General features: G+C 40.2%; 1 protein-coding gene across 2 annotated transcripts in view; it reads left to right on the top strand.

The window, feature by feature from the left end:
• LOC138645804 (zinc finger protein 850-like) overlaps nucleotides 1-7,084 on the top strand; it is an 88,303-nt gene extending 81,219 nt beyond the window's left edge. Inside the window, exons 2-3 of one of the 2 annotated variants that reach the window (XM_069735316.1) lie at nucleotides 1,838-1,946; nucleotides 4,304-7,084. In XM_069735316.1, coding sequence (XP_069591417.1) covers nucleotides 1,886-1,946; nucleotides 4,304-6,840 — 2,598 coding nt within the window. In that variant the 5' untranslated portion in view covers nucleotides 1,838-1,885 and the 3' untranslated portion in view covers nucleotides 6,841-7,084. The remainder of the gene's footprint in view (nucleotides 1-1,837; nucleotides 1,947-4,303) is intronic. The other variant, XM_069735317.1, reaches the window with a different exon arrangement.
• Nucleotides 7,085-14,341: the final 7,257 nt, after the last annotated feature.

The raw sequence follows: 14,341 nt of genomic DNA, 5'->3' as shown, positions 1-14,341 counted from the left end.
GGGGCAAGTGACTGTACGGAGCATCTTATGGGGCCATAACACTTGTGCAGCATTATAATGGGGCAAGTGACTGTACGGGGCATCTTATGGGGCCATAACACTTGTGCAGCACTCTATGGGGCAAGTGACTGTACGGAGCATCTTATGGGGCCATAACGCTTGTGCAGCATTATAATGGGGCAAGTGACTGTACGGAGCATCTTATGGGGCCATAACACTTGTGCAGCATTATAATAAGGCAAGTGTCTGTACGGAGCATCTTATGGGGCCATAACGCTTGTGCAGCACTATATAGGGCAAATATCTCTATGGAGCATCTTATGGGGCCCTTATTACCCTTTATGCAGGATTATATGGGGCATATTTTAATATGGAGCATCTTATGGGGCCCATCATGAACTGTATGGAGCATTATATGGGGCTCCTGATTCAATATGGATATTCAAAAACACTTAACCTACTGATGTCTCAATTAATTTTACTTTTATTGGTACTGTATCTATTTTTACTTTTAAAATTTACCGGTAGCTGCTTCATTTTCCACCCTAGGCTTATACTCGAGTCATTAAGTTTTCCCAGTTTTTTTGTGGCAAAATTAGCGGGGTCGGCTTATGCTCGGGTCGGCTTATAGTCGAGTAGGCTTATACTCGAGTCATTAAGTTTTCCCAGTCTTTTGTGGCAAAATTAGGGGGGTCGGCTTATTCTCGGGTCGGCTTATACTCAAGTATATACGGTATATCAGAAATGAATGCCATAAAAATAAAAAATGTTTCCAACCTCACAAAAAATAGCATGAATCCCAAAAATACAACATCTCCAGACAAAACATTGCTTAAATAATGCAAAAATAAAAATGCTTGTACATTTGTAATAATGCAGTTACTTACAGTGATGCCTGCTTGTATCACTACAAGCCGCCTTACTGACTGAGGGCAGCCCCAGTGATATAGGAGGCGGAGATGTCAGCATCTTTTGGCGGCTCAGGTGCCTCATGGGCTTGTAGTAAAAGCTTCCATCTAGAACATTCCATGTGAGTTTTCCTTCTGTCTGTGACTTTTGCATTATACCTCTGCCTCTACCTTGTGCCAGTAATTACGCTGTTTACCCATCCACTCCAGAATCCAGTACAAAACTACTACCCTCATCCACAAAGCACTCCATGGCTCAGCACCACCCTACATCTCCTCTCTGGTCTCAGTCTACCACCCTACCCATGCCCTCCGCTAATGACCTCAGGTTAGCATCCTCAATAATCAGAACCTCCCACTCCCGTCTCCAAGACTTTACACGTGCTGCGCCGATTCTTTGGAATGCACTACCTAGGTTAATACGATTAATCCCCAATCCCCACAGTTTTAAGTGTACCCTAAAACTCATTTGTTCAGACTGGCCTACCGCCTCAATGCATTAACCTAATGATCCCTGTGTGGCCCATTAAAAAAACAAACAAAAAAAAAATACAACATAATCAGGTTCCTCGCATTATGTTCTCATTCACTTTATGCAGTTAATAGCCCTCTGTGTCTGTACTGCTACATACTTAGGCAGTTAACTGGTTCATGCAGCTTTACATGAACACCCGAGCCTTACACTATGGCTGGTCCGAATAACTAAAGCAATTGTTACCATCCACCTCTCGTGTCTCCCCTTTTCCTCATAGTTTGTAAGCTTGCGAGCAGGGCCCTCATTCCTCCGGTATCTGTTTTGAACTCTATTTCTGTTATGCTGTAATGTCTATTGTCTGTGCAAGTCCCCTCTATAATTTGTAAAGCGCTGCGGAATATGTTGGCGCTATATAAATAAAAATTATTATTAAAAATTATTATTACTTTCACAGCTTTGACATCCAGGAAAATATCTGAAGAATATCAAAGCTGATGCTGTAATGGAGAAATCAGAAAGTGATGTGCGGGATGATGAGTGGTGCAAAGAGGACGTTCCTACAGGTAACTGCCCCAGTGAGGAGTCACCACTAAATAAAACAGAGAAGACGCAATATCTCCTCATTCACCGGACCGAACAATTGAAGTTTTATGTTATGTGTTTTTTTTTATATCCAAGAAGTATCGTTTCTCCTTGCGGACATTGACATGCTAAGCATGCCGAGATGAGGAGACTTAAAGCCGCAATGCTCCTCCTGGAAATATGCAAATTGTCTCTTCAGAGAGGAAGAGAACTAGAACTCTAGTGCCAACTATTAGAAGTATGTGTCAAACAGAAATCAGTCCCAGGAGCGCTGAAGGAAACTCAGACAACATATGTCGTTTGCCACAACGCGTTTCGACGGTAAACACCGTCTTCTTCAGGTGGGAGAAGACGGTGTTTACCGTCGATACGCGTTGTGGCAAACGGCATATGTTGTCTGAGTTTCCTTCAGCGCTCCTGGGACTGATTTCTGTTTGACACATGCTCTTATCCTCCTTTGGAGGTATTCAGCTGGAGCTGCGGTGGTGCTCGACAACTCCCTTTTATCTCCCCTTCCCTGGGTCGATTCCTCTGCGCTCCCCTCTGACTGCTTTCACTTATCTTGCTAACTATTAGAAGTAGTTATTCTAAAAGTCAATGTCAACCCTTTAACGAGCCTCGTCACATGACTTCAGTACCCTGAAACACAGTATCTGCAAATTGAGATTCTTGTTTGGCTATTATCCTAAGTCGTGTGACAAGGCTCATTAAAGGGTCGACATTGACTTTTAGGATTGCTTCTTCCAATAGGTGGCATTAGAGTTCTAATTCTCTTCCTCTCTGAAGAGACAATTTGTGTGCTTTTTTTTGGCCACAGATTTCCCCATTCGGTTAAAATACAGATTACATAGGGTTGACATTGTGATATTGCAACATGTAATAAGACTGGTTGTATATCTATAATATGGATTTAAGAAAAGACTGCGATGATAGATCATCAAAGAAGCATGACAAACCTCATTGGCAAAGTAGCTAATTTAGTGTTTTACATCATATCCATCATGGTTCTGGTTCCAGGATTAATATATAACCTAAGTAACCTATTTGATATACTGAACTAGCTGGAGATTAGAAAAAAAACAGTTTTAAGGTAATTGTCTCATAATCACAGCCAGGAGTAGATTATAAGAGAAAGCAGAGAATTGCCTGTGCTTATCCATCTTTATATTTCTCCATGGCCATGACTTCCTAACACACAACCATACGGCTCCTCTGTTCTGCATGTAGCGGTCAGCGATTGTGTGAGACAGACACCACCTAGTAGTACTGACACCTGAGCATTTCTGACACAATATGAGCAAGTCCTGCGCTCTTCACATGGAGGATTGTGTGCCAGTGGTCGATGTGAAGTGTTCAGTGAAGAATAGACATAATTTCCATAGCACTCATTAGAGGAAGCAGTATGGAAACCAATTATGCTTTATTATTCTAAAACAAGTACAGACCACAGACATAGACAAGTAATTATAGATGTTAGTATAGACATTACTTGTACCTCAGTCTGCTGACTGCACTGTCTCCGAAATCCACCATAGCCATGACGGTTCGGCCAATCATTCATCTATTTTCCATGGGGAGAGAGAACAAAGCTGCTCCCATATCATGAATCGGTGCTTGTTACAGGCCAATATCTGCCGGTGTAAGTCATAAAGAGAACCTGTCAGCTACAAAAATGCTATTTACATTCACATATATTGGTAACCTGTATTTAAATAGCATTTAAAGCATGTTAGGCTGTTTTACTGGGAGAGCAGGTACCAGGTGAAATTGAAATATATCCCTTGCAGCCGCTCGCTTAAAGTGCTTGAGGTGGTGCATGAAGCTCTTAACACAGAGAGGTGACTGCTACAACCCTCTAGGTCCCCTGAAGAATAAAATCCAGCAGCTGCAAGTAGAATATAATTTCAACAATGAGCAGTGATTGATGGTATAAAAGGTGATTGCAGCTTATTAGCTTTCTTTTTGATGAAGGAATGATGATTTGTTTCCTTATCTCTTGGCTTTTTTATTATTGCAGAGCATCCTCAATTCACACAAAGGGGATAATGTGCTGTCAACAACGATCGTTTTTATTTTCATATAAAATATGCGACCAATGACAAATGTTTTATTTTTTGATGTTTCCTCTGGCCAACCATTGGGAATTAACATTAGCACAATTGATTCTTTGTGAAATCATCACATCATGTAAATTACACCGTTAGTCAGTTAATAATAGCACTTTGCTACACACTTTTCAATTTCTATGTATTTTTTTTATTTTTACTTTTTATATTTAGATAGATATAAGTATTAAGGTTATTTGACTCAAAAATCACATCAGTTATATTCTTGACAGATGGTCGTACCAGCAGCTCCAAAATCCAAAAAAGCATTGCACAAGACCCATATGAAGAACATGCTAACATCTCAGACATGGATCCTTTTAAAGTACAATGCCCTATTTCATCACTGACTGTTAAACATTATAAAAGTCACAGAAGTTTGGAAAATAAAAAAGCTCCCACAAGGAAGAAGCCATTTTCATGTTCAGAATGTGGGAAATGTTACATCCTAAAATCAAATCTGGTTACACATGTGAGAATTCACACAGGAGAGAAGCAATTTACATGTTCGGAATGTGGAAATTGTTTTTCAGATAAATCATATCTTGTTAGACATGAGAGAATTCACATAGGAGGGAAGCCATTTTCATGTTCAGATTGTGGGAAATGTTTTTCATATAAATCGGCTCTTGTTAAACATGTGAGAATTCACACAGGAGAGAAGCCATTTTCATGTTCAGATTGTGGGAGATGTTTTAGAGAAAAAACAACTTTTGTTAGACATGAGATAATGCACACAGGAGAAAAGCCATTTTCATGCTCAGAATGTGGAAAATGTTTTACACAGAAATCAAATCTTGTTACACATGAGAGAATTCACACAGTAGAGAAGCCGTTTTCATGTTCAGAATGTGGGAAATGTTTTATAAATAAATCTGCTCTTGTTTCACATGAGAAAATTCACACAGCAGAAAAGCCATTTTCATGTTCGGAATGTGGGAAATGTTTTACAAAGAAATCACAACTTGTTACACATGACAGAGGTCACACAGGAGAGAAGCCATTTTCATGTTCGGAATGTGGGAAATGTTTTTCAGAGAAATCAACTCTTGTTAAACATGTGAGAATTCACACAGGAGAGAAGCCATTTTCATGTTCAGAATGTGGGAAATGTTTTGCTCTAAAATCAATTCTTGTTAAACATGAGAGAATTCACACAGAGAAGCCATTTTCATGTTCAGAATGTGGAAAATGTTTTAAAAAGAAATCTTCTCTTATTTCACATGAGAAAATTCACACAGGAGAAAAGCCATTTTCATGCTCAGAATGTGGAAAATGTTTTAAAAAGAAATCTTCTCTTATTTCACATGAGAAAATTCACACAGGAGAGAAGCCATTTTCATGTTCGGAATGTGGGAAATGTTTTTCATTGAACTCAACTCTTGTTAAACATGTGAGAATTCACACAGGAGAGAAGCCATTTTCATGTTCGGAATGTGGGAAATGTTTTTCAGAGAACTCAACTCTTGTTAAACATGTGAGAATTCACACAGGAGAGAAGTCATTTTCATGTCCGGAATGTGGGAAATGTTTTTCAGAGAAATCAGCTCTTGTTAAACATGTGAGAGTTCACACAGGAGAGAAGCCATTTTCATGTTGGGAATGTGGGAAATGTTTTTCAGAGAAATCAACTCTTGTTACACATGAGAGAATTCACACAGGAGAGAAGCCATTTTCATGTTCGGAATGTGGGAAATGTTTTTCAGAGAAATCAACTCTTGTTACACATGAGAGAATTCACACAGGAGAGAAACCATTTTCATGCTCAGAATGTGGAAAATATTTTACTCTAAAATCATATCTTGTTAATCATGAGAGAATTCACACAGGAGAGAAGCCATTTTCATGTTCGGAATGTGGGAAATGTTTTTCATTGAACTCAACTCTTGTTAAACATGTGAGAATTCACACAGGAGAGAAGCCATTTTCATGTTCGGAATGTGGGAAATGTTTTTCAGAGAAATCAGCTCTTGTTAAACATGCGAGAATTCACACAGGAGAGAAGCCATTTTCATGCTCAGAATGTGGAAAATATTTTACTCTAAAATCATATCTTGTTAATCATGAGAGAAGTCACACAGGAGAGAAGCCATTTTCTTGTTTAGAATGTGGAAAATGTTTTAAAGACAAACCACATATTTTTACACATGAGAGAGTTCACACGAGAGTGAAACCATTTTCATGCTCAGAATGTGGAAAATGTTTTGCTCAAAAACCACATCTCGTTACACATGAGAGAGTTCACACAGGAGAGAAACCATTTTCATGTTCGGAATGTGGGAAATGTTTTTCAGATAAATCAGCTCTTGTTAAACATGTGAGAATTCACACAGGAGAGAAGCCATTTTCATGCTCTGAATGTGGAAAATGTTTTGCTCAAAAATCATATCTTGTTAAACATGAGAGAAGTCACACAGGAGAGAAGCCATTTTCTTGTTTAGAATGTGGAAAATGTTTTAAAGACAAACAACATATTTTTACACATGAGAGAGTTCACACAGGAGTGAAACCATTTTCATGCCCAGAATGTGGAAAATGTTTTGCTCAAAAAAAATATCTCGTTACACATGAGAGAGTCCACACAGGAGAGAAGCCATATTCATGTTTGGAATGTGGGAAATGTTTTTCAGATAAATCACATCTTGTTAGACATGTGAGAATTCACACAGGAGAGAAGCCATTTTCATGCTCAGAATGTGGAAAATGTTTTGCTCAAAAACCACATCTCGTTACACATGAGAGAGTTCACACAGGAGAGAAGCCATTTTAAGTCCTGAATGTGGGATATTTTTTTATTTAAGTCTCAACTTGTTAGACATGAGAGAACTCTCATTGGGGAAGAAGGCATTGTAATCAATTAGTGACCAAACCTAATTTTTGAAACCTGACATGTCACTTTTTGCAGTAATAACGATGGAACGTCTCATATCCCAGTAATTCTGAAAAAATGTTTTTCCTTATGTTGTGCTTTATTTTGGTAATAAATGTAATAAATAAAAATATGCAATATTCCAGCTTTGAATGTTGTGATGCTGCGGTAGCACCGTTCGCAGTGAAATGGCAGTGACCCAAGCAAGTTCAAACAAAACGTTCCATTAATATGTTACTTCATACAGTCCATTAGAAATACACAATACACAGCTTCTTCACCCAGACCATTGGAAATACACAGTACATGGCGTCTTCACACAGTCCATTATAAATACCAAGTATACGGCTTTAGTTTGCTGTCCCTAAACAGGCCTGACTTCCCTTTGTCCAGTTTCCCTGGGTGACCGCATGCCGGTACCAAGTCTCTTTACTCATGCCGTGGACTGCACGCTACAGTCATGGCCAGAAGTTTTGAGAATGACAGCAAAATTATATTTTCGCATGATCTGCTGCCCTCTGGTTTTTATTAGTGTTTGTCTGATGTTTATATCACTTACAGAAATATAATTGCAATCATATTATGAGTACCAATAGGTTATATTGACAGTTAGAATGAGTTAATGCAGCAAGTCAATATTTGCAGTGTTGACCCTTCTTCTTCAAGACCTCTGCAATTCTCCCTGGCATGCTCTCAATCAACTTCTGGACCAAATCCTGACTGATAGCAGTCCATTATTGCATAATCAATGCTTGCATTTTGCCAGAATGTGTTGGTTTTTGTTTGTCCACCCGTCTCTTGATGATTGACCACAAGTTCTCAATGGGATTTAGATCTGGGGAGTTTCCAGGCCATGGACCCAAAATCTCTATGTTTTGTTCCATGAGCCATTTAGTTAGCACCTTTGCTTTATGGCAAGGTGCTCCATCATGCTGGAAAAGGCATTGTTGGGCGCCAAACTGCTCTTGGACGGTTGGGAGAAGTTGCTCTTGGAGGACATTCTGGTACCATTCTTTATTCATGGCTGTGTTTTTAGGCAAGACTGTGAGTGAGCCGATTCCCTTGGCTGAGAAGCAACCCCACACATGAATGGTTTCAGGATGCTTTACAGTTGGCATGAGACAAGACTGGTGGCAGCGCTCACCTCTTCTTCTCTGAATAAGCTGTTTTCCAGATGTCCCAAACTATCGAAAAAGGGATTCATCAGAGAAAATGACTTTGCCCCAGTCCTCAGCAGTCCACTCCCTGTACCTTTTGCAGAATATCAGTTGGTCCCTGATGTTTTTTCTGGAGAGAAGTGGCTTCTTTGCTGCCCTCCTTGAAACCAGGCCTTGCTCAAAGAGTCTCCGCCTCACAGTGCATGCAGAAGCACTCACACCAGCCTGCTGCTATTCCTGAGCAAGCTCGTCGCTGCTGGTAGTCCGATCCCACAGCTGAAACAGTTTGAAGATACGGTCCTGGCGCTTGCTGGTCTTTCTTGGGCACCCTGGAGCCTTTTTGACAACAATGGAAGCTCTCTCCTTGAAGTTCTTGATGATGCGATAGATTGCTGACTGAGGTGCAATCTTTGTAGCTGCGATACTCTTCCCTGTTAGGCCATTTTTGTGCAGTGCAATGATGGCTGCACGTGTTTCTTTAGAGATAACCATGGTTAACTGAAGAAAAACAATGATACCAAGCACCAGCCTCCTTTTAAAGTGCCCAGTGATGTCATTCTTACTTAATCATGACTGATTGAACGCCAGCCCTGTCCTCATCAACACCCACACCTGTGTTAATGGATCAATCACTAAAACTATGTTAGCTGCTCCTTTTAAGGCAGGACTGCAATGATGTTGAAATGTGTTTTGGGGGTTAAAGTTCATTTTCTGGGCAAATATTGACTTTGCAAGTACAGTAATTGCTGTTAAGCTGATCACTCTGACATTCAGGAGTATATGCAAATTGCCATTAGAAAAAATGAAGCAGTAGACTTTGGAAAAATTAATATTTGTCTCATTCTCAAAACTTTTGGCCATGACTGTAGATCCTCCTGATTGCAGCCGGGTAAACATAAGGCTACTTTCACACTGGCGTTTCTTGCCAGACGTCGCAAAGCGTCATTTATGGCAAAAAACGCATCCTGCAAAGTTGTTTGCAGGATGCGTTTTTGCCCCATAGATTAACATTAGCGACGCTTTGCCACACGTCGCAACCGTCGTGCGACGGTTGCGCCGTGTTGAGGTGGACCGCCGGGAGCAAAAAACGTTACATGTAACGTTTTTTGCTCCTGACGGACCGCTTTTTCCGACCGTGCATGCGCGGCCGGAACTCCGCCCCCACCTCCCCGCACCCCACAATGGGGCAGCGGATGCGGCGGAGAAATGCATCCGCTGCACCCGTTGTGCAGTGCGTCAAACGCTAGCGTCGGAATCTCTGCCTGACGCATTGCGACGGGGAGATTCCGACGCTAGTGTGAAAGTAGCCTAAGACAGCCAGAGACACAGGGTGTCAGTCTCTTTTTTTTAAACACTTTTTATTGAAGGATTCCACAAAATAAGATAAACATATGATATCATAACGTCAAAATAATCCATATATCAACATTGACATAGATATGACAAAATACCTTCAATAATAAAGTATACAAATAAAACATAACCTTCAGTATAATATATTTTACCGAGCATTGCACTTGATAATCAGCAAAGTTTTTATAAATGTTTTAAAGCTTGTATCAGATCAGGTTATAATAGACACATGTTATTAATCCTACATAGATCATGACATTCATAATCCAGAATAGATATTACGCATTAGGGACCATATCGCAAGATTGAAGAGACCATAGCATTTTTAAGCAAGGACAAATCACAAAAACCAACCTTCAATCTGTAACTCTCAGCTGATTGGAAGCATATCCATAAAACTTAACCTTTAACCTATTTATTAAAAACTATAAAGTGCAAGATAGGTGCAGAAAAGTGCTTGTGCTAAGACCACATAGTGCAAGTAAAAGACAGACCACACACACTTGTACATACCACTTGTGTCTGCCTTTCAGAGGTAATATTATGTAGCTATCATGTATTGTCACGCTGACCCTCCAATTTAGAGGGATTTATACCAGTTCGAACAGGTCTATGACCTATATGTATTGAATGCTCCCGTATCAAGTTTATACAATGAAAACATCCACTGGTATATTTACTGCTTATTTTATAACATGCCAAGGGGGAGGACAGACGCCAATCCCACCCAAGACCTAAAGCTCAGTGCAATCCAACCATACACCAAGAGCTTATACTAATTACTGATAGCCCGGCGATTAGCCACCATAACCTCCATCAACATAGCAGAAAAGCCGTAGTACAATTTAGCAGCAAGCTCAACAAGTCTCTATAACAAACTGTTTTGCCCAAAGATTTCACCAGAATACATATATGCCTCCCCTCAGAAACTGTCCATACTTGCATATGTTCAGTGTGTGACTCAAAAAGGCATTAATAAAAAGAAACCCATTTATACTCATCTATGGGACCAGGTATTTAAGCGGTGCCTTTTCAGAGTGTCCAGGATCTCATGACCGGCCGTTTTCAGTGTTACCATGCCGTCTCATCCTAGCAGAAACTGATGTCTCCTGACGCGTTTCATCATTTGAATCATCAGGGGGATAGCGACAATCATCATTCAGCGAGCATTGCTAAACTAGTCCTCTCTTTACCTGCCTTATATAGACTGAATCCATGTCTCTAAGACGCGTAGTTCCGGACGCCGGTAAATCGCTTCCGGTACACACGCATCATGTGATGTTTGCATCCACGTCACTTCCGGCTATTGGGCCGCAAACAGTGAGTGTTGGAACGCTCGCGTCATCGCCTGTTGCTGACACGCACAGGGCAATGCGCTAGCTCAATTGCGCAGTGTCCGGTTACAGGGTCACGGGATCCCCAACAGTACACTAGGCGCTACGGTCAGTGCACAGTTCGCGCTGCCATATACTTATGTAGTCAACTAGGTGGATATTTCTCTATTCGCCACCATAGAAGCTGTCCTATTCAAGGGATCTTATGTACAGCTTTGCTTAAATCCCTAAATACCATACACCTAGGTACACATAGGTGGGGGATTTCCCTCCATCCACCTCAATACTATTGCTTTTCTAGCCATAAATAGAGCTTCCCGAAGAAATATTCCATCATGGTGGACCCACATCTCTTCATCCACGACCCCCAGAATTTACAATTCCGGTCCACATTGGATCGGTATCCCCATTATCCGCTCCAATGTACAGTGCCTTGCGAAAGTATTCCGCTCCCTGGAACTTATCAACCTTTTCCCACATATCATGCTTCAAACATAAAGATACCAAATGTAAATTTTTGCTGAAGAATCAACATCAAGTGAAACATAATTGTGAATTTGAACGAAATTTTTTGCTTAGTTTAAATTTTTGTGGAAATTCAGAAACTGAAAAGTGGGGCGTGCAATATTACAATATTATTCGGCCCCTTTACTTTCAGTGCAGCAAACTCACTCCAGAAGTTCATTGTGGATCTTTGAATGATCCAATGTTGTCCTAAATGCCTAATGATGATAAATATAATCCACCTGTGTGTAATCAAGTTTCCTTATAAATGCACCTGCTCTGTGATAGTCTCAAGGTTCTGTTTCAAGCACAGAAAGCATCATGAAGACCACGGAACACAACAGGCAGGTCCGTGATACTGTTGTGGAGAAGTTTAAAGCCGGATTTGGATACAAAATGATTTCCAAAACTTTAAACATCCCAAGGAGCACTGTGCAAGTGATCATATTGGAATGGAAGGAGTATCATATCACTGCAAATCAACCAAGAACCGGCCGTCCCTATAAACTTTCACCTCAAACAAGGAGAAGACTGATCAGAGATGCAGCCAAGAGGCCCATGATCATTCTTGATGAAATGCAGAGATCTACAGCTAAGGTGGGACAGTCTGTCCATAGGACAACAATCAGTCGTACACTGCACAAATCTGGCCTTTATGGAAGATTGGCAAGCAGAAAGCCATTTCTCAAAGATATCCATAAAAAGTGTTGTTTAAAGTTTGCAACAAGCCACTTGGGAGACACACCAAACATGTGGAAGAAGGTGCTCTGGTCAGATGAAACCAAAATCGAACTTTTTGGCAACAATACCAAACGATATCTTTGGCGTAAAGGCAACACAGCTCATCACCCTGAACACACCATCCCCACTGTCAAACGTGGCGGCAGCATCATGGTGTGGGCCTGTTTTTCTTCAGTAGGGACAGGGAAGATGGTTAACATTGATGGGAAGAAGGATGGAGCCAAATACAGGACCATTCTTAAAGAAAACCTTTTGGAGTCTGCAAAAGACGAGACTGGGATGGAGATGTATCTTCCAACAAGACAATGATCCCAAACATAAAGCAAAATCTACAATGGAATGGTTCACAAATAAACGTATCCAGGTGTTAGAATGGCCAAGTCAGAGTCCAGACCTCAATCCAATCGAGAATCTGTGGAAAGAGCTGAAAACTGTTGTGCACAAACGATCTCCATCAAACCTCACTGAGCTCGAGCTGTTTGCCAAGGAAGAATGGGCAAGAATTTCAGTCTCTCCATGTACAAAACTGATAGAGACATACCCCAAGCGACTTGCAGCTGTAATCGCAGCAAATGGTGGTGAAACAAAGTATTAAGTTAAAGGGGTCGAATAATATTGCACGCCCCACTTTTCAGTTTTTCAATTTCCACAAAAATTTTAAATAAGCAATAAATGTCGTTCAACTTCACAATTGTGTTCCACTTGTTGATTTTTCACCAAAAATTTACATTTACTATCTTTATGTTTGAAGCATGATATGTGGGAAAAGGTTGAAATGTTCCAGGGAGTCAAATACTTTTGCAAGGCACTGTAGCTTCGACCTCACTCCAGTATCTCCGAATAATCCTACAGTTCCAAATAAGGTGCCAGAAATCAGCCCCGGATTCCCTACATCTGTGACATTCATCAGTCGCCCTTCTAACAAATTTAGACAATCTACTTGGGGTCAGATAGGATTGGTGAAGAATATACAACTGTATTAACTTATTATTTGCAGCAGGTGACACCATCGTATGTGCTTCTAGGATATCGCTCCACTAATCATCAGTGATAGAGGGGATTAGGTGTCACCACTTACTCTCCACAGCGAGCTGAGTGGATGCGATTTTAAAGTTTAACAAAAAGGTATAAAAGGAGGAAAATACTTATGTGGGTCCTTGGGTCGAAAGTATTACTATCAGTGGGTATTTAGATATTCTCATTCTAGGATATGGGAACTGATACATTATGGTGTGTCTTAATTGCAAATATCCATAAAAGTCTCTGTGGGGAATTCCAAACCTGACATGGATTTGTTTGAACGATAATAAAGTTTCATTTTCAAAAAACTGACTAAGTGTTATTATTCCATTTTGTTTCCAGAAAACCGGGTCCTGTAAATTTTGAAGGTGCGGGAATTCGGGATTATCACATATCTGATTTTCCCCAATTTGATCAGTAAATTTCAAAATGTGTTTACTTTCTCTCCAAACCTGTATTGCATTTTAAGTAGTGCAGCTGACCAGCCAGATAATACAAATATAAGTTAGGGACCGCATATCCACCTTGGTTTTTGGGCCTCTGCAGGGATCCAATACTTAATTTAGGTCTTGACGGACTCCATATAAATGCTGCCATCATACTATGCATTTTTCTAAAAAAAAAAAAAAGTTTTAGGGACCGTTAATGATGTGTGTTCCAGTATATATAAGCATTTAGGAAGAATTATCATTTTAATTAATCCAATTCTTCCCACAACAGATAAGGGAATTCGGGACCAGATACCAAACTTATTCCTCATCAGATCTTCCAAAGGGTATATAATTATCTTTAAGGTCTTTAATCAGATTTTAATTAATTACGATGCCTAAATATTTAAAATTTTGTACTACCTTTAAACCACATAGCACGGGTTCAGTTATGTTCTCTATTAATGGCATGATCACAGACTTACTCCAATTAATTTTAAGACCAGATAGTTCCCCAAAATAATTAATAAGATCAACTGCTCTTTGAAGAGATTGCTGTACGTTATCCAGAAAGAGCACTAGATCATCAGCATATAATCCGACCTCATCCACTCTAGAGTTGATATTGATTCCCTCCACTATAGGATCCTGTCTAATTGCAAGCGCAATTGGCTCGATTGCAGGAGCAAAGAGCATTGGGGATAGTGGGCAGTCCTGTCTAGTTCCCCTACCAAGGTCAAAATAACCCGACAGCAAGCCATTAACAAGAATATTAGCTCTGGGCATGTAATAAAGTACTTCAATCCACTTGCAAAATTTGTCTGAGAAACCAAATTTCCAAAAACTTCCACTCCATTGAATCAAA

Source organism: Ranitomeya imitator, chromosome 7 (genome assembly GCF_032444005.1).
Source record: "Ranitomeya imitator isolate aRanImi1 chromosome 7, aRanImi1.pri, whole genome shotgun sequence".
Lineage (NCBI taxonomy): Eukaryota > Metazoa > Chordata > Amphibia > Anura > Dendrobatidae > Ranitomeya > Ranitomeya imitator.
This window is presented reverse-complemented; position numbering and strand designations above follow the sequence as displayed.